This window comes from Scyliorhinus canicula, chromosome 9, assembly GCF_902713615.1.
Source record: "Scyliorhinus canicula chromosome 9, sScyCan1.1, whole genome shotgun sequence".
NCBI classification, from domain to species: Eukaryota; Metazoa; Chordata; class Chondrichthyes; order Carcharhiniformes; family Scyliorhinidae; genus Scyliorhinus; species Scyliorhinus canicula.
In genome coordinates, this window is record NC_052154.1 from 111,769,401 (window position 1) to 111,787,571 (window position 18,171).

An 18,171-nucleotide genomic window follows, 5' to 3' on the forward strand; every position below is an offset into this window, starting at 1 on the left:
TCATCCAACTCAATAGCCTAATCCTATCTTCCCTCCCATATCTTTTGATCCCCTTCACCCCAAGTGCTTTATCTAACTTCCTCTTGCGTACAATATTCTGGCCTCAACTGCTTCTTGTGGTAACGAATTCCACCAACTCACCACTCTCTGGGTGAAGACATTTCTCCTCATCTCTGTCCTAAATGCTCTACCCCGAATCCTCAGACTGTGGCCCCAGGTTCTGGACACCCCCACTATCAGGAACATTCTTTGTGTGTCTACCCTGTCTAGTCCTGTTAGAATTTAATAGGTTTCTATGAGATTCCCTCTCATTTCTTCTGAACTCCAGCAAAGACAATGCTAATCGACTCAATCTCTCCTCATATGTCCATCCTGCCATCCCAGGAATCAGTCTGGTAAACCTTCGCTGCACTCCTTCTAGAGTAAGAACATCCTTGCTCAGATAAGGAGACCAAAACTACACAATATTCCGGTTATGGCCTCACCAAGTGTGGTAGTCACCACTGATGTATATATTGTATATAGAAGATGTTGTTATAGGTGCTCTACGGTAAGGCCCCTGTACTACATGTACGGGGGTAGATCCCTGCCTGCTGGCTCCACCCAGTAGGCAGAGTATAAATATGTGTGCTCCCCGTACAGCAGCCATTTTGTTATCTTCTGTAGGAGGCCACACATCTCAGTGTAATAAAGCCTCGATTACATCCTACTCTCGTCCTTGCGTAATTGATAGTGCATCACCAAGGCCCTGTATAAATTGCAGCAAGTTATCCCTCCTCATGTACTCGAATCCTCTCGCTATGAAGACCAGCATACCTTTTGCCTTCTTTACCGCCTGCTGCAGCTGCATGCTTACCTTCAGTGACTGGTGCACAAGTCCACCTAGGTCTCGATGCACATTCCCCTCTCCTAATTTATGGCCATTCAGATAATAATCTGTCTTTCCGTTTTTGCTACCTAAGTGGATAACCGCACATTTCTCCAGATTATACTGCATCTGCCATTCATTTGCCCACTCACTCAACTTGTCCAAATCGTACTGATGGATCTCTGCATCCTCCTCACAGCTCACCCTCCTATCCAACTTGGTGTCATCTGCAAATTTGGAGATATTACATTTAGTTCCCTCATTTAAATCATTAATACATATTGTGAATAGCTTGGGTCCCAGCACCGATCCCTGCGGTACCCCAGTAGTCACTAGGGGTCAATTTGAAAAAGACCCGTGAATTCCTACTCTTGGTTTCCTGTCTGCCAACTGGTTTTCTACCCCTAATCCCAAGCGCTTTAATTTTACACATTAGTCTCTTATGCAGGACTTTGTCAAAAGCCTTCTGAAAGTCCAAACAAAACCACATCCCACTTCATCAAGTCTACTAGTTGCATCCTCAAAGAATTCACTCGGGAAGAAATACTGGGAAACGAATGGGATGAAAGATTGTAAATCCCTTGAATATGATGGCCTGCATCCATGTCTTAAAAGGAGCGGCTGTAGAGCGGTGGATTCATTGGTTATAATTGTAGAATCCAACGGAAGAGACAAAGAAACGAGCAGTAGGATAGGAATGATCAAAGGTTTATTACAGTATACACAAAATAACAAAGCTACAACTCCTCTCCCCGAAGGATCACCCTCCTCGACCTGCACCCAGGACAGGGCCTTTATACTGAGAGCTTCCCCCTTCTTAAAGGGAACCCCCCCACACACCCACACCCCCCTCCCCCCATTACTGGGGAGCTCAAGGTGAAAGGGGGGAATCGTATAGAGCACAATCATTGGCCCCCGAGGGAGTTGTAACACCTCCACCTCCTCTCCTCACCATATGGTGGTGGTGCCAAAATTACAAATACGCACGGTTCTCCTGGCTTGAAAGCGCGCTTTGACCCGATTGAACACAGCCTGTCGATTGGCAACTCCGCACCCAATCCTGATAGATAGGCAGCATGTTCCCTTCCCAGGTGCACTCTCTTCATCTCCTTCGTCCACCGCAGGATCTTCTTTGTCACAAAACAATGCAACCGCACCACTATCGCCCACAGCAGCTCTCCCGTCTTCAGCTTCCTCCTCAACACTCTGTACACTCTATCTACCTTGGCGGGATGGTCAAAGAGCCCCTCCCCAGCAAATTCATGATCATGTTCGCCACATCCTTCGTGGCCTGCCATTCCCTTATCCTTTCAGGCAGCCCCACAATCCGGAGATTCTGCCTCCTGGAGTGATTCTCCAGGTCCTCCACCTTCTCCCTCAGCTGCTTCTGGCCCTCTGCCATGGGCACCATCTCCACCTCCAACGAGGCCAGCCGGTCCTCAAAATCCAACACTGACAACTCCACCTTTTGTAGCTCTGCCCTGATTGGCTCTGCCACCTTATCCAGCTCCTGGGTGCAGGTCGAGGAGGGTGATCCTTCGGGGAGAGGAGTTGTAGCTTTGTGATTTTGTGTATACTGTAATAAACATTTGATCATTCCTGTCCTACTGCTCATTTCTTTGTCTTTTCCGTTGGATTCTACAATTACAACCAATGAATCCACCGCTCTACAGCCGCTCCTCTGTTGGAACTTGACGTTCAGGAAATCCACTGCACTGGCAACTGAGCCCTTGGCCATGGTCCTAAGGGGGTCTATAGAGTGGCCGGGGATTGTGAGGGGGAGTAGGAAACGCTGGGTGTCACTGTACGCGAATGACCTGTGTTGTTTGTGTCGGACCCGCTGGACAGTACGGGTAGGATCATGGGAATATTGGAGAGATTTGGGGCCCTCTCCGGATATACGTTAAATATCAGGAAGAGTGAGATGTTTTCGATGAACGCAGCGGGGCAAGGGGCCAACTTGGAGGTGTCGGTGTTAAGGTAGCTAGGGAAAAGTTCAGATATTTGGGGATTCAGGTGACGAGGGAATGGACTACAATGCAAAGGTGGAATTTGACAATGTTAGTGGAGGAGATTAGGGAAAATTTTAAGAGGTGCGACACATTACACCTGACATGGCAGGGAGGGTGCAGGTGGTAAAAATGAATGTGCTACCAAAATTCCTGTTCGTTTTCCAGACCCTCCCGATCTTTCGCCCTGAGGCATTTTTCCGGAAGTTGGAGACAGTGATTTCGGAGTTCATATGGGCAGGGAAGGTGCCGAGGGTAAAGAGGGCTCTGTTACAGAAGCAGACAGAAAGGGGGCATTGGTGTTGTCAAACCTGCAGAACTATTATTGGGCGGCAAATGCGGAGAAGGTGAGGCGATGATGGGGGGGGGGGGGGGGGGGGTAGGGGGAGGAATGGGTCAAGATGGAGGAGAAGACCTGCAGGGATTCAGTCTGAGGGCTATGGTGACAGCTCTGCTGCCATTAGCTCCGGGGAAGTACACGGGGAGCCCGGTGGTTCAGGCAAAGGTCAGGGTGTAGAATCAGCTGAGGAGACATTTTAAGTTGGAAGGGATATCGGTGTTGACTTCACTGTGTCGGAACCACAGGGGAGATGGATGGGATATATGGGAAATGGAGGGAGGAGGGGCGGGAGAGGGTGAGAGTCTTGTACTTGGAAGGAAAGTTTATAGGTCTGGATGAGTTGCAGGGATGGTTTGAGTTGCCGAGGAGTGAATTTTGATATATGCAGGCGAGGGACATTGCTCAAAATGAATGGAGGATGTTTTCCAGATTGCCGGAATACACTTTATTGGAACAACTGCTGCTCCCAGATAAGTTGAGCAGGGTAGGATTGGGATATATATGGGGGAGGTTGGGGAAGAGGAGGTTGGGGAGGCGCAGGTGGCGAGGCTCAGGAACTAATGGGAGGAAGAGTTGGGGGGGTAATCGGCTGGGCACTGTGGTGTGAGGCGATGCGGAGTGTGAACTCAACCTCCTCCTGCGCGATGGTGAGCCTGATCCAGTTTAAGGTGGCACATAGGGCACATATGATTCAGGCAAAGATAAGTGGGTTCTTCCAGGGGGTGGCCAATGGGTGCAAGAAGTGTGGGTGGGTGCCGGTAAATCATGTGCTTAACAAGGAGCAACCTCATCGTGATATTTGGGGCGAGGAGAATGAACTGTATACCAAATAAACCTGTGGTTATTTTACATCCTGCGTGCGTTCCTGTGTGTCTCTATGTTGGATTCTACACTGGCGACGAGGCTGAAGTGGAACTGCCAATGGCACACATTCGACACCACCGGACCACTTTGTCTAGGCCCCAGTAGGTTTTCACTCTGGCGAGATGCCCCACAAATGAATGCATGAACCATTGGATATAAGTAGCGATGATTGGGTTCAATATATTGGACGGATGTAATTTTTTTGTTGTGATTAAAAGCAATAATGGGAGATGAAAGGCAGACTGTAGCATGGGTGACTGCAGTCGGTGGGCCGGCCTATATGTTCATAAAGAGCCTAACCCACCCAGATGTGCTAGATTCCCGGGGTTTCAGCACATTGGTAGCCTTGGTCGAGGAGCATTCGAATCCGCAGATTACAGTCCACAGATTTTGCTTCCATACGGCCTCCCAGGCCCATGGAGAGTTCAACAGTGACTTTTGGCACACTTTAGGAAGCTCGTTGAAACCTGCGAATTTTGGCCCACATTGAATGAGTCCCTGCGTGACCGCTTCGTTTGGCGATGCTGCCACACAGAGGAAACTAACAGAAACCCACTTAATCCTCCAGCGAGCAATCAAAATTGCACTCTCGTGTGAGAGCGCAGAACCCAGGACCCTAGAGCTCCAGGGAATGTCGATACTACACCTCGGCCAGCGGAGAAACTGCCGGCCAACCGAAACCAGACCCGAGGAGCGTAAACCCCGGCAGTGGAGGCTGGCGCTGCAGAGTGGCCAAAGCGCACCAGGGAAGCTCCCCTAAACCAGGGTATCTAGGTGGCAACCACAGACAGCAAGCCTGACGCCGGGACCAAGACACCAAAGACCAGATGGATCCGCGAGGATCCCGTCTCCCGCAGGCCTCCCAGACCATACCTTCTTGCAATTAGACATGCTACATGGATGACTGGGACGATTCCTATCAACAAGTCCACTGCATGGTGGCACCCCGGGTCGCCCCATCTGGATAGAGCTGGAGGTCAACGGGCACTCTATCGAGGTGGAACTCGACACAGGAGCAAAACTGACAGAACTCAGCGTAGAGGACAGCGTCTTACTGTGGGGGATGTGAGTGCTCGTCCCGGAACACGGACGCGCACCCCTGCTGCAGGAATTCCACAACGGGCACCCCGGGGTATTGAAGATGAAGGCGCTCGCCCACAGCTAAACCTACAGGTCCGAAATCGGCGGCGACATAAAATAGGTAGCTCAATTCTGCGGCTCATGCCAAGAGCATCGGAAAGTTCCACCGGCAGTGCTGATGCACCCGTGGTAATTGCCAGGCCGGCCCTGGTCCCGCTTACATATCAACTTCATCGGATCATTTCAGGGGGAAATGTTCCTGATCATAGTGGACACCCACTTCAAGTGGCTTGAAGTCCACAGGATACAGGCCACAATGACAAGGGTGACCATGGACCAGTTACAACACACGCTTAGTGTCCAACAATGGTGCAGCTTTTACCGACGGGAAATTCAGGGCATTCATGGCTTCTAACGGCATCTGCCACATGCGGACCTCCCCATACCACCCGGCCTCAATCGGTCTAGCCGAGCGGACGGCCAAACGTTCAAGCGCAGAAGGAAGAAGTTAACCACTGGCTCCTGTGACACCCGGTTGGCCTGTTCGTATTCAGCTTCTGGATCACACCACACGCCACCACGGGGGTGGGACCGGTGGCACTGCTGATGGCGAGGTACGTCAGGAAACGCTTAGGCCTGATTACCCCAGACATCGGAGAAAGGGTCCGCCGCAGACAGGACAGATGCGACACGGGCCAGTGCACGCCACTGCGTTGTTTCGATCCCGGAGATGCGGTCTACGCATGGATTTTCGGTGACAGCGCTAGATGGCTCCCAGGCGTGGCACTTGACCAACGGGACCAGTCTCATACTCAGTCCCACACAGGAGACAAGCCGCCATGTTGATCAGGTCCACCACTGCACCCAGGAGTCGCCGGGAGCTGCCCATGACACCAATCCCGGTCCTCCCGTGGCATCCATTACCTTCCGCCACCTTCTCCAACCGTTAATGTCCCAGTGGTGGAGATGCCAGATGCTAGCCCTACAGACTCGGAGTCTGACTCTCTGATTCCGCCATAGACATTTGCCTACCAGGGAACATTGTGACACCACTGCCCATCCATGCCGGCCCAGCCTCGACGATTCATGCAGAAACGCCGGTGCAATACACGTCCTCCGGCCCTGCTCCATTGATGTCGGAACACCTCCCCGCTGAAAACGGATGGGGGACCTCCTCCACAACTGATGGACTTGGACGTCACTCTGGACTTTGGGGGGGAGGGGGAAGTGGTGTTACAACCCCCTTGGAGGTCACAGGTTATGCACCATCTGGTTCCCCATGACCACCACGGAGTATGAACTCCCCTGGTAAAACGGGGTGGGGTTTTCCCTTAACAAGGGGGAACCTCATTGGGCTTAAACCCTGACCTGGGTGCAGATCAGTGAGGGTGACCCTTCAGGGCGAGGAGAGTTAGCTGTGAGGGTGAAGCCATGTTCCTGACATCGTGGTTAGACTGGTCCCGGTCAAAGTTGATGTAGTTATGAGCCTCGCACATACTGCTTGGGTCACCTCCCTTATGCACTTGTGTGGCGGACTGGGAGATGCTGCAGAGGTCCCAGAAATGAGCCGCTGACATAAAAGTTAAGCCCGGCTGTGACCTTCAGGGCTCCAGGCAATGGGTGACCTCCCAACCCATGTGGTGCCAACTCCTGCATAACCTGGCACAGATGGTCCACTATTCCTCAGGACAAATGATATGTCTCCAGCACTGCATCTCTGCCATCTGAAGATATACCGGAAGGGAAGAACAACCCCCCTACCCGATAGTGTCTCCTCCGAGCCACCTCAATGTGTGGCTGGGCCTCCTGGTAACTCAGTGGGCCCTGCGATCTCCTCCTCTTCAGGGCGCTGGTCCTGTCCACGTGCAGCTGCATGTTGACGTCTTCTCAAGTTCCAAAGCAACCAGAAGCACAGCCAGCTCCACTGGCTCCATCATCCTCACACCCCAAGAAGGAGGAGACAGATCTGTGAGCAATAAGCAGTCCTGCCAATGCCCTCACCCATTGCCCTGTCAAGACATGGGACATCCACCCATGCAAAAATTCCCCTAGGTTTGTGGCTTTCCAATGAGCTACACCCTCTTACACTCTAACACAATGGCCATGTGCTCAAATAATCCTCTCCCAACTCCACCCGTCAGATGGGCATCTACCTTGGAGAACCTGAGTGCCCGGCAGAACCCCCACCCCAAGGGTGAGGGCTGAGGGCACATATATAGATTGAATAATAATAATCTTTATTATTATTGTCACAACGAGGCTTACATTAACACTGCAATGAAGTTACTGTGAAAATCCCCGGCACCACATTCCAGCACCTGTTCGAGTAAACTGAGGGAGAATTCAGAATGTCCACTGAGAAGTGACCTGTGTGCTGACTTCCCGGGGATGCAACACTTCCTGTTTCAGGGCTGCCTGATGAGTTCTGTTACCTTTTGCCCTTTTGTATTGGGATCTAAACCTGTGTCAGATTTCATAGAATTTACAGTGCAGAAGGAGGCCATTCAGCCCATCGAGTCTGCACCGGCTCTTAGAAAGAGCAACCTACCCAAGCCCACACCTCCACCCTATCCCCATAACCCAGTAACCCCACCCAACACTAAGGGCAATTTTGGACAGTAAGGGCAATTTATCATGGCCAATCCACCTAACCTGCACATCTTTGGACTGTGGGAGGAAACCAGAGCACCCAGAGGAAACCCACGCACACACGGGGAGAACGTGCAGACCCCGCACAGACAGTGACCCAAGCCGGGAATCGAACCTGGGACCCTGGAGCTGTGTCACCTCTCTTATGAGGAGATGAGTGTAAGCCATAGAGTTCAATGCTTGGGAGTTCAGCTCACAAAGGATTAATAGTTGGTGCCAACCAGTGGCACAATCATACGTTGCAATGCTGATTTGACGGGCATAATTGACTCCTGTAGGAAGGGTCAGGGATGTTATTTGAGAAGCTGCTTCCTCATGTGGAGGCGAGGCCCACCTGATTAACCTCTCTACTCCAAATTCACATTCAAATTGATCCTTAAATTTAATCTTCATTCCCGGGAACTTCCGGTGATGGCGGGCGGGAGGCAGCCGCACAACGGAGGGCTCCCGTTTGGGAACGGCATTTTCGGGGCTTTAAGCCCGGTCCCACGGTCCACGGAGGCGGCAAAAGCAGGGAGAAGTCACAGAGGAGGCACAGTGAAGGCGCAGTGAAGGAAAATGTCGAGGGTGAGCAATAAACGGCCGTAAAAAAAAACAGCTGAAGGTCCGTCGGGGGGTGGAAAGGTCACCGCGGGGTCACCAAGGAAAATGAAGGCTGGAGCACCAGGAGAGGCCACATTGCTTACGGGTGAAGAAATAACTAAGGTGATGGCTGCGGAATTCGAAAGGCAGTTTACAAAATACATGGAGACAATGAGGAAGGAGATGAGGGAGGTTTTGAGTGTGCTGGTGGAGGAGGCGATTTCCCCGGTGACGATGGCGGTGGCGAGCGCAATGGCGGAGGTGCAGGAGCAAGGGGAGATGCTGAAGGAAGTGGAGGAGACATTATTGCAGCACGGTGATCAACTTAACTCGATGGGGAAGGAGATACGGAAGGTGATGGAGATGAACAAGGATCTGCGAGGAAAAATGGAAGACCTGGAAAACAGATCCAGGTGACAGAATTTGAGGATTGTGGGGCTGCCCAAAGGAGTTGAAGGGCCGAGGCCGACTGAGTATTTTGCCGCGATGCTGGTGAAACTATTGGGGGAGGGGGAGGATCCCTCCCATTATGAACTGGATCGGGCTCATCGGTCGTGGAGGCCTGTACCAAAGGCAAGTGAGCCGCCAAGGGTACTGACTCTGTGCTTCCGTAGGCACAGTGTGAAGGAGAAGGTCCTGTGCTGGGCCAATCAGAAGCGGGTGGTGCAGTGGGCTGGAACTGGTATACATGTATACCAGGACTTTACGGTGGAGCTGGCGAGGAGGCGGGTTGGCTTTCAACCGGATGAAGAGGGCACTGTACATTAGCAAGGTGCAGTGCGCCATTGCATATCCAGCGAAGCTGAGGGTGACTTACAAGCTCAAGGACTTTTAGTTTGGAACGGCAGAAGCAGCGGAGGAGTTTGCGAAGGCAGAAGGACTGTGGCAGAACTGAGAAATTGAGAAATGGCCATGTGCCGATGTAACCTCATGACTGTATTTTCTTCTTTTTTGTTTCACTGCATGCGTGTGTATGGGCTAAAGGAGCCAATGTTGTATATATTTGGACAAGGGAAGTGATGGGACTTTCACTCGAAGTGAGGGCTCTTTGGGGTGTAGGTGGATATGCGGGGTTTGTGTGCTAAAAGGGGATTTCTGGGCTTTCCTAGGGCCGGGCAAGGGGGAAAGGGATCCGGCGGGGGCCTCCACGCTGGCCGGTTTAAGCCGGCCAGTGAACGGGAGTGAGGTGGGGGGAGGGGCTGCGGCCATCGGAGCCTGGCAGAACAGGGTCCGAGGGGTCTAGCTGGGGTGGAAAGTTGGGGGGAGGAACCGAGGTTGGGGGGAGGAGTTTTACAAGAGGCAGTGAAGGGGAGGAGTTGCAGAGGGGGGAGGGGGTGTTTACAACTCTTGGGTATCATGTACGGTACTCTTTCAGAGGTTGGACGGCGTTAAGTGTGTGGTGGGCTGTCTCCGTCACCTAAAAACACACAGCAATTTGGTCGGTAAATCATGCCCTCGATCTTTGGCCCGCATCACCGTTTATGCTGACAGCTAACGCGGGCTCAGAATTCCGCCCATACTTTCCTAAATGTGGAACATGGAAAAGTAGGAATGCTTCTTCCAGTATTATATTCAGTGAGGTGAGTCTATATTGTCATTTTCTGTGCAAGGGCTGCCCTCTGTGTCTCAAGGAGTTACCCTGTTTGGGTAATTATTTATACATGTCTTTTACAGATAGGTACATGTGGCCCATATTGTGCTGCCCATGGTTAGTGTGAGATACACGTCATTCAATTTTGGCCTCTCATGCAGGATCTTGGAGATCAGTTTGACAGGTAAAACTTCACAAGATATTAGGCTATGATAAAGGGAATTTTGACTAATTCCAAAATCATTACAGTTCATAGGCAGTCAAAGGACAATGTACTGGGGTTAGAGATGACTGAGACTGCTTAGGTTGGTTGATAATGGGTGAACTGTGGTAGTATTGTGTTAGATATGTTTCCTCATACATTATCTGAACCACAACTCACGACTATTCCTTCTTTCTGATTAAATGTCAGCTGCTGTTGATGCTACTCCTCTATCACCCGATCTGGAAGGTGGACTATCTGAGAATTGGACAGAGGCTATGAAACTGCATTATGCAATTAAATATAACTACCAGAAGTCGGAACTACATCTCACCATTGTTGAAGGTGCAACATATGGTTCAATACTATTAAGAGCACAATGTAAAGGAAGTGGTTGCTACAGTAATAAGTACTTCACACTAGAAGAGCAGAGTGTTTTGCTATAACTTACCATACAATTATACATGGCAATGTGATCACTGCTGTTGGATGATATTGCTATATTGCCGGTTAGACACAACTTTACACACCTTTCAGCATGGTGGTGTACAGGAACACACATATAATCCGTATATTGTCAAAGATTCATTTTTCTTTCCCCATCTTTGGGTTGCTCAAGTCCACCATCCAGCATTATCTGCCTAGCATCTGCTCATCACACCTCGGCCCTCCTACCATAACTGAGATGAGAATTTGTTTTTGCAGAAATTCACAATGACAACATTGTCGTGGCACTACCATGTGTGGATCTGTCACTGTTAACACCATCTTCAAGTTCAATCATGGCTTCCAAACAGTATCTGAAAGCAATAGCAATCGGAGGGATGCCCATAGCAACAACATTTTTGTTCCACTACCTCCTTTGAAGACTAGCCTCCTCTTGTTCCAGAACAGTTGCAGATGTAGAGTTTCCAATCACTCCAGTCACTTTGGTGTTTGTGGGGGTAACATGGAGGCACATGGTTAGCACTGCTACCTCACAGCGCCAAGGGCCCGGGTTTGACCCCAGCCCTGGGTCACTGTCCATGTGGAGTTTGCACATTCTCCCCATGTTTGCATGGGTTTCGCCCCCAGAATCCAAGGATGTGCAGGATAGGTTGATTGGTCACACTAAATTGGCCCCTAATTGGAAAAAAAAAATTGGGTACTCTAAATTATTTTTTTTTAAACCTTGGTTTTTGTGGTTTCCCATTTGCAATGAGAAGCTACTTCAGCACTGTAATGCTGCCATCCACTGTGGTTCACGGAATGGTCATTGCAATAGTTTCCCCCATTTTTGTTTTCTTCCATTCCCTGGTGTCCTTGTGCCTGCCGTTTGAGAAAGGCTAGAGCAGTGAACTGACCCAATGGTACTCCCGAGTCAGGCACAATGGTGCCCCAGCATAGTCTCCCCCTTTCATTTTCTTCAGCATTCTGGGAAAAGGAAATTAGGATGGGTGAACTTGTATTTTGCACGTAGTACCTTTCTCATTCACAGGATGTCTCAATGTGCCGGACAGCCAATAAATTACCTTTGAACTGTTGTTCTGCTGTCAGACATGATTTGTCAATTTGTGCAAGATCCCATAAAAGCAATCTGGTACGATCATAAAAACACAAACAGAAAGAGGCCATTTACACATTCAAATCCATGCTGGATTTCTTTATATGAACTACCCCATCTAATCCTTTCTCACTACTCGTATACGTTACTCTTTTAAAATTACTTACAAATTCTGTTCCATCAACACTGCTTTCTAATTACCCTCTGTGTAAAGAAACTTATTTAAACCTCCCATTATTTCACTGACCTGCGGCAACTTATCATTTACTTCTTATAATCTGTTTTAAAAGCCACATCCTGTGGCTGTTTAATATTCTACCACAGCGAGATTGTTGCAAATGTGTGCGCTTTGGTGAAGGGTATTAAAATCATCAATTGGTGGCCAGGACTTCACTAAGGCTGCACCCCAGAATGCCAACACCCTCCGGCATTACTGACACCATTTTGAAATTTGGCAGCTGTCATTTGTAGCTCTAAATCTGGTTTCTTTATTTAGTATAATTAAAATACTGGTAAAATGGAGAAATTTGAAAAAAGTGAGAGCCCAAAAAAACCTCCACTGCACTAGTGACTATTTTAGCTTCATGCAAAGCCATTCCTCAGGAGCGATGAGCATTAAATCTCATACAAAGTAATCTGCCATCAATCCAGATTCTAACTGTCTTTTCCTTTAAATTTCTGTCCTTGTTCTCTAGCTCAGTATGCAGATACAGTGGAAAACATGAATAACTGCGACACCTATGTGGTAGGCACCTTGGTCACAAAACTTGGAAAAGCCAAGGCTGAAACTTCCAACCAAACTCAGTCCTTATACCCAGTGTGGCAGGAGACTCTAATATTCCCGGTCTCAGCAGAACACGTGCAGGAGGGGACTTTAACATTGGCCATCTACAGCTGTAATAAGTATTCCAGGCATAACTGTGTGGGGGAAGCACAACTCAACCTGTCTGACGTAGCTGTGGACGCAATAACCAATAGCTGGATAAACCTGAAGGCCCCAGAAAAGGTATCATTTTTCCCCCTTCTCTTCAGTTCAGCCTGCTTACTGAGATTGTAATGCATGTCACTGTGACGTCTCTGGGACCACAGACCTCTGCGTAAGCGAATGCTGCAAGGAAGCTCAGCTTCTGAATCATTAATGGGACTAGTTGAGCCAACAGGAAGTATTTGTAGGTTCTGTAAATGTATCTTGATTTTCTGAAGATTCTTTTTAAAAAGAAAAATTAATTGCCTCGTACTGTAATGCTAAACGTTAATAAAAGGATGTACTGTATCTTTACACTTACAGGTGTGTCCTTAGCCATCTCTTGTCTTACTTTGTAGGGTGGCACAGTAGCACAGTGGTTAGCACTGTTGCTTCACAGTGCCAAGGTTCCAGATTCGATTCCAGGCTTGGGTCACTGTCTGTGCAGAGTCTGCACATTCTCCCTGTGTCTGTGTGGGTTTCCACCGGGTGCTCCGGTTTCCTCCCACATGTCCCGAAAGACGTGCTTTTTAGGTGAATTGGACATTCTGAATTCTCCCTCTGTGTACCCGAACAGGCACCGGAGTGTGGTGACTAGGGAATTTACTCACAGTAACTTGATGCAGAGTTAATGTAAGTCTACTTGTGACACGAATAACGATTATTATTATTATAAATAATGACAGACAGGAAAATAGCTCTCGTCCACTTAGCCCATTAGAAAAAACCATGATGCATCTGATTAATGCCATACAGTGCTTGCCTTATTTACCAGGTGATCTCTGTTCCATACAGAGACAGGTTCAGCTCTCACTTACAACAATTCCATGAGTCAGTGTTCACCACACAAGCTGATACAATGGATCTGAGGGGGTGTGACTTGAACTCTAAGGTGTCTTTCCTTGACCATATATTACAGTTTCTCCATGTAATGCTCCAATCCTAGCCTGGAAGACAGGCTGTTGTTCTGCTGAGACCTTCACCTTTCTGAAACACATTAGTAGTGTGTCCAACTCTGGTCCCCACCCATGCTCTGTGGGAGGGTGAGGGAGTACAGTGCAGGGAGTTAATTATTCCCAGCCAGCCCCCAAGCCTGCCTTTCAATTGTCACAGCCTCATGGAGCAGCATGACACTGAATATGGAATTCACACCCTGAACAACTAGTCAAAGCGAGTTTAGGAATCACATTTAAATATTCAGCTGTGGACAATAAATATACTTTTATGATCCTTCAGCAATTTTTTAGCTTTTGCCTAGTACATAAAATCAACCTTTCAATGTCTGCTTAAAAATAATTGAAGTATAAAATCTTTCACTGGGCATATGGGACCTGTAAACATGTTTATCTCCCTTTCTCGAAGAAGGACTGATGAAAATCCAATTAGCTTGCATTCAACTGCATGTGATTCTGAAGTGTTTATAGGTCCCAGAAGTAAAACCGGAAACTGGCCGAGAAGCTCTGCTCAGCTTTCAAATTATTGTGCAGTTCAATGCTAGAAAATTCAATAGAAGAGTGACTAAGTGTAGCTCTATTGAGCTGTCTAATCTATATTTAGCACATTACCTTGGAATTACAATGTGATTTTTCTATGAATGTACCTGGATAAAATTGTTTTGACAAGAGAAGAAACTGCCCTGGGGAGCAGCTAACACTGATGATTAAAACTTCTTTGAATTGTCACCAGTGATTTGTTTTCTAGGATTCGGTAACATCGCCTGGTGAGATTTTGCTTTCCATCAACTACCTTCCGGCAGCCAGCCGTCTGATTGTTGTCGTTATGAAGGCGCGACACTTAAACTCAGACAAGCTGAAAGATTTGATCGGTAAAAGACAATCAATTCGTTTATATATACATGTGTATACTCATTTAGAAAAAAGCATTCTTATGTCATATTTCAAGAATTTGCCCATTTATTCTTTGTGTGTGACAGTCTGCACCATGTCATGTCCTCTGTGGTAATGATGAGCAGTCTTCTACCAGCTACCCTGCTGGTTATTTTAGTGGTAAGCTCAGTACCATCTCTTCAGATTTGGCCTCTTCCTCTATCCTCCTCAGGTCCAGCTCAGATGCAAACATAAATCAGGCGATTATCATATAGCATGTGCCACCTCACTGCCTATTCTTCAGCTATTTCAGAACTAATGCATTTCACCCATGACCACTGTTTTTCTGTCTTCACAATAAAGGTTGCAGTTCTTTTCAGGGGTTGGATTCTCCGTCCCGCCTCATCCGTTTTCTGGTGCAGCATGCCGTCACCGGCAGCGGGATCCTCCATCCCAGCAGCCGGCCAATGGGATTTCCCATTGTGGGCACCACCACGCTGTCGCAAAATCCGCAGGCTTGAGTGCCCTGCCGGTGAAGCGGAGGATTCTGTCAATGCAGCTGCAGATGTTTCACAATCAGTGTCGTTTGGCCAATGGCAACCAAACTTGCAGTGAGGCAGAGCAGATGGACACGTCTTGCCTTCCCGAAGGAGGATTGCACCATCTAGGGAAGTAGGTAGCAGGGAAGTTGCTGGAGTCCATTATCAAGGATTTTATAGCACAACATGTAGAAAGCAATGGGGTAATTAGGCAGTCAGCATGGATTTATGAAAGGAAAATCATGCTTGACACATCTACTAGAATTCTTTGAACGTGTAACTAGTAGAGTTGAGCAGGGACAACCGGTGGATGTGGTTTAGACTTTTAGAAGACTTTCTACAAGGTCTCACATAGCAGATTAATATGCAAAGTTAAAGTGTGTGGGATTACAGGTAGTGTGTTGAGATGGATAGAAAGCTGGTCAACAAATAGGAAGCTAAAAGTTAGAATAAATGGGACTTTTTCTGTTTATCAGGCAGTGACTAGTGGGGCATCGCAGGGATCTGTGTGAGGACCCCAACTGTTCACATTATATATTAATGATTTGGACTCAGGAACTAAATTAATTATCTCCAAGTTTGCAGATGATACAAAGTTGGGTGGAAGGGTGAACTGTGAGGAGGTTGCAGGGATGTTTCAGTGGGATTTGGACAGGCTGAGTGAATGAGCGCATGCATGGCAGATGCAGTATAATGTGGACAAATGTGAGGTTATCCGCTTCAGTAGCAAAAATAGGAAGGCAGATTATTATTAGAATGGGTGTAAATGGAGACAGATGGATACTCAGCGAGATCTTGCTGTCCTCGTGCATCAGTCACTGAAAGTAAGCGCGCAGATACAACAGACAGTAAAGAAGGTGAATGGTATGTTGGCCTTCATAGCGAGAGGATTTGAGTATCGGAATAGAGATTTTTACTGCAATTATATAGGGCATTGGTGAGGCCACACTCGGCGTGTTGTGTCCAGTTTTGATGTCCTTATCTCAGGAAGGATGATTTTGCTATGGAGTGAGTGCAGCGAAGGTTTACCAGGCTGATTCCTGGGACTGTCATATGAGGAGACATTAATAGGTTAGGAATAACTTAATCAGAGTTTAGAAGAGTGAGAGGGGTCTCCTAGAAATTTAGAAAATTCTAACAGGATTAGACAGGGTATATTCAGAAAGAATGTTCTTGATGGTGGGGGAGTCCAGAACTAGGGGTCATAGTTTGAGGATAAGGGGTAAACCTTTTCGGACTGAGGTGAGGAGAAATTTCTTCACCCAGAGAGTGGTGGATCTGTGGAATTCGCTACCACAGAAAGTAGTTGAGGACAAGACGTTGTGTAATTTCAAGAAAGAATTAGATATAGCTCTTGGGGCTAAAGGGATCAAGGGATATGGAGGGAAGGCGGGGTCAGAGTATTGAACTTGATGATCAGCCATGATCATAATGATCATGCGGAGCAGACTCGAAGGGCTAAACGGCCTCCTTCTGCTTCTATGTTCTATGTTTCTATTTCTTGGCCAGACCCCAATATTTGTTAAGATGCTAGACAAGAACCCCAAACACTTTGCAAAACTGTGAGGGAAGGATAAGTCGCTCCAGGGGTGATTCCACTGACCAATAGGTATTTGATCTTTTACATTAAAACAAACTTTATTCCTAACACAGGATTAAACACATGTAATGCCACAGAAAATAGCTTTTCAATTAAGTTAATCTATTCTTAAGATAAAAGGAAACCCTTTTACTACCATCACGGGTAAAGAGCCACTTACAAATAAGGTTAGCAAGCACAGAGTTACTTGCTATTCACTTGTATAGGGATTTATTGGAAATACTGCTCAAAGAGAGAGCTTAAAACTCCTAGCAAAACTAAAAGCTAAACTGCCTGCTACAGACCTGGCTCCTCTGATTAATTATATTGGGCTGGATTCTCCACAGCCCCGTGCTGAAATTGCGGCCGACGCAGGGGAGAATCCACTTTCACACCATAATCATGTCCGGTGCCGGTCCGGTGATTCTCCGGACCCCAAAAATCGGCGTGACCGCAGAGTACCCTGCGCCACCGGACGGGCCGTTTCCAGAGGCCTGCCCAGCAATCCTCTGCTCCCAACAGGCCAAATTCCAGAGGCGTGGAACTAACCACCTATTGCCGGTCGGGATGCTTGCGTGGCAGTTGCGCCTCAGTCCGCGGCCGCCCTGGTTGGGGGGATGGGAGGCCAGGGAGTCCTTATAGGCGGCTGGGGATTGAATCTGCGCGGTTTCAGGCTCGGGTGCGCGGCTGGGATCTCTTTTCTCTGTGTGGCTCCGTGGTCCGAGTCTGCCATGATACCCGGCACGGCGGCTGTAGGCCGCCACTGTGCGTACGCGCGGACTCCGAACCGGAAGTACGGGGACCCGTATCCGCAGGTAGAGCTGCAAGAGTTACTCCGGGTTCCTGCTAGCCCCCTGCAGGGAATCGAATTAGTTCAACTTTTTAATAGAAATTTGGGGAGTAATTCTCCACCGTTTTTACACTGGCATGGGGGCATAGTCTCATTTTGGGAGAATCTAGCCCAATTATCCCAATCAGATCCCCTCACCTGTTTACCAAAGTCTAAACACAAGGGGCTGGATTCTCCCAAAATGGGACGATAGCCCCACGCCGGCGTACAAATGCTGGAGTTTTACTCTAGAGATTCCTGCAAAAAAGTACAGCTAATTCAATGCCCTACAGGGGGCTAGCAGGGAGTAATTCACGCAGCTTTAGCTGCGGATAGGGGTACCTGCATTCAGGATTTGAGTCCGCGCATGCCCACGGTGGCGGCCTCCAGCGGCCGCACCGAACGCCATGGCGGACCCGGACTGCGGAAGAAGACTGAAAAATTAAACCCCCCCCCCCCCCGATCGGCCGCGCGCCCGAGGACCTGACCGCCCGAATCTTAACCCCGGCCACCTCTAAGACCCCCCCGGTGTCCGAACACCCCGCCCCCTACCAGGGTGGCCGCCGTCAAAGTCCGCAGCCTCCACGACAGTATTCCGACCAGCAATATGTGGTTAGTTCCACGCCGTCGGGAACTCGGCCGGTTGGGAGCGGAGGATCGCTGACGGGCGTCCGGCAATGGGCCCCCAGCCATGCTGCGTACTCCA

At 48.7% G+C, this 18,171-nt stretch overlaps 1 protein-coding gene across 1 annotated transcript in view; it reads left to right on the plus strand.

Annotated features, from left to right (window-relative positions):
* Nucleotides 1-18,171, plus strand: part of syt13 (synaptotagmin XIII) — a 46,171-nt gene that overhangs the window by 16,443 nt on the left and 11,557 nt on the right. The window contains exons 3-5 of the mRNA XM_038806122.1: nt 10,396-10,530; nt 12,424-12,734; nt 14,394-14,517. Coding sequence (XP_038662050.1) covers nt 10,396-10,530; nt 12,424-12,734; nt 14,394-14,517 — 570 coding nt within the window. The remainder of the gene's footprint in view (nt 1-10,395; nt 10,531-12,423; nt 12,735-14,393; nt 14,518-18,171) is intronic.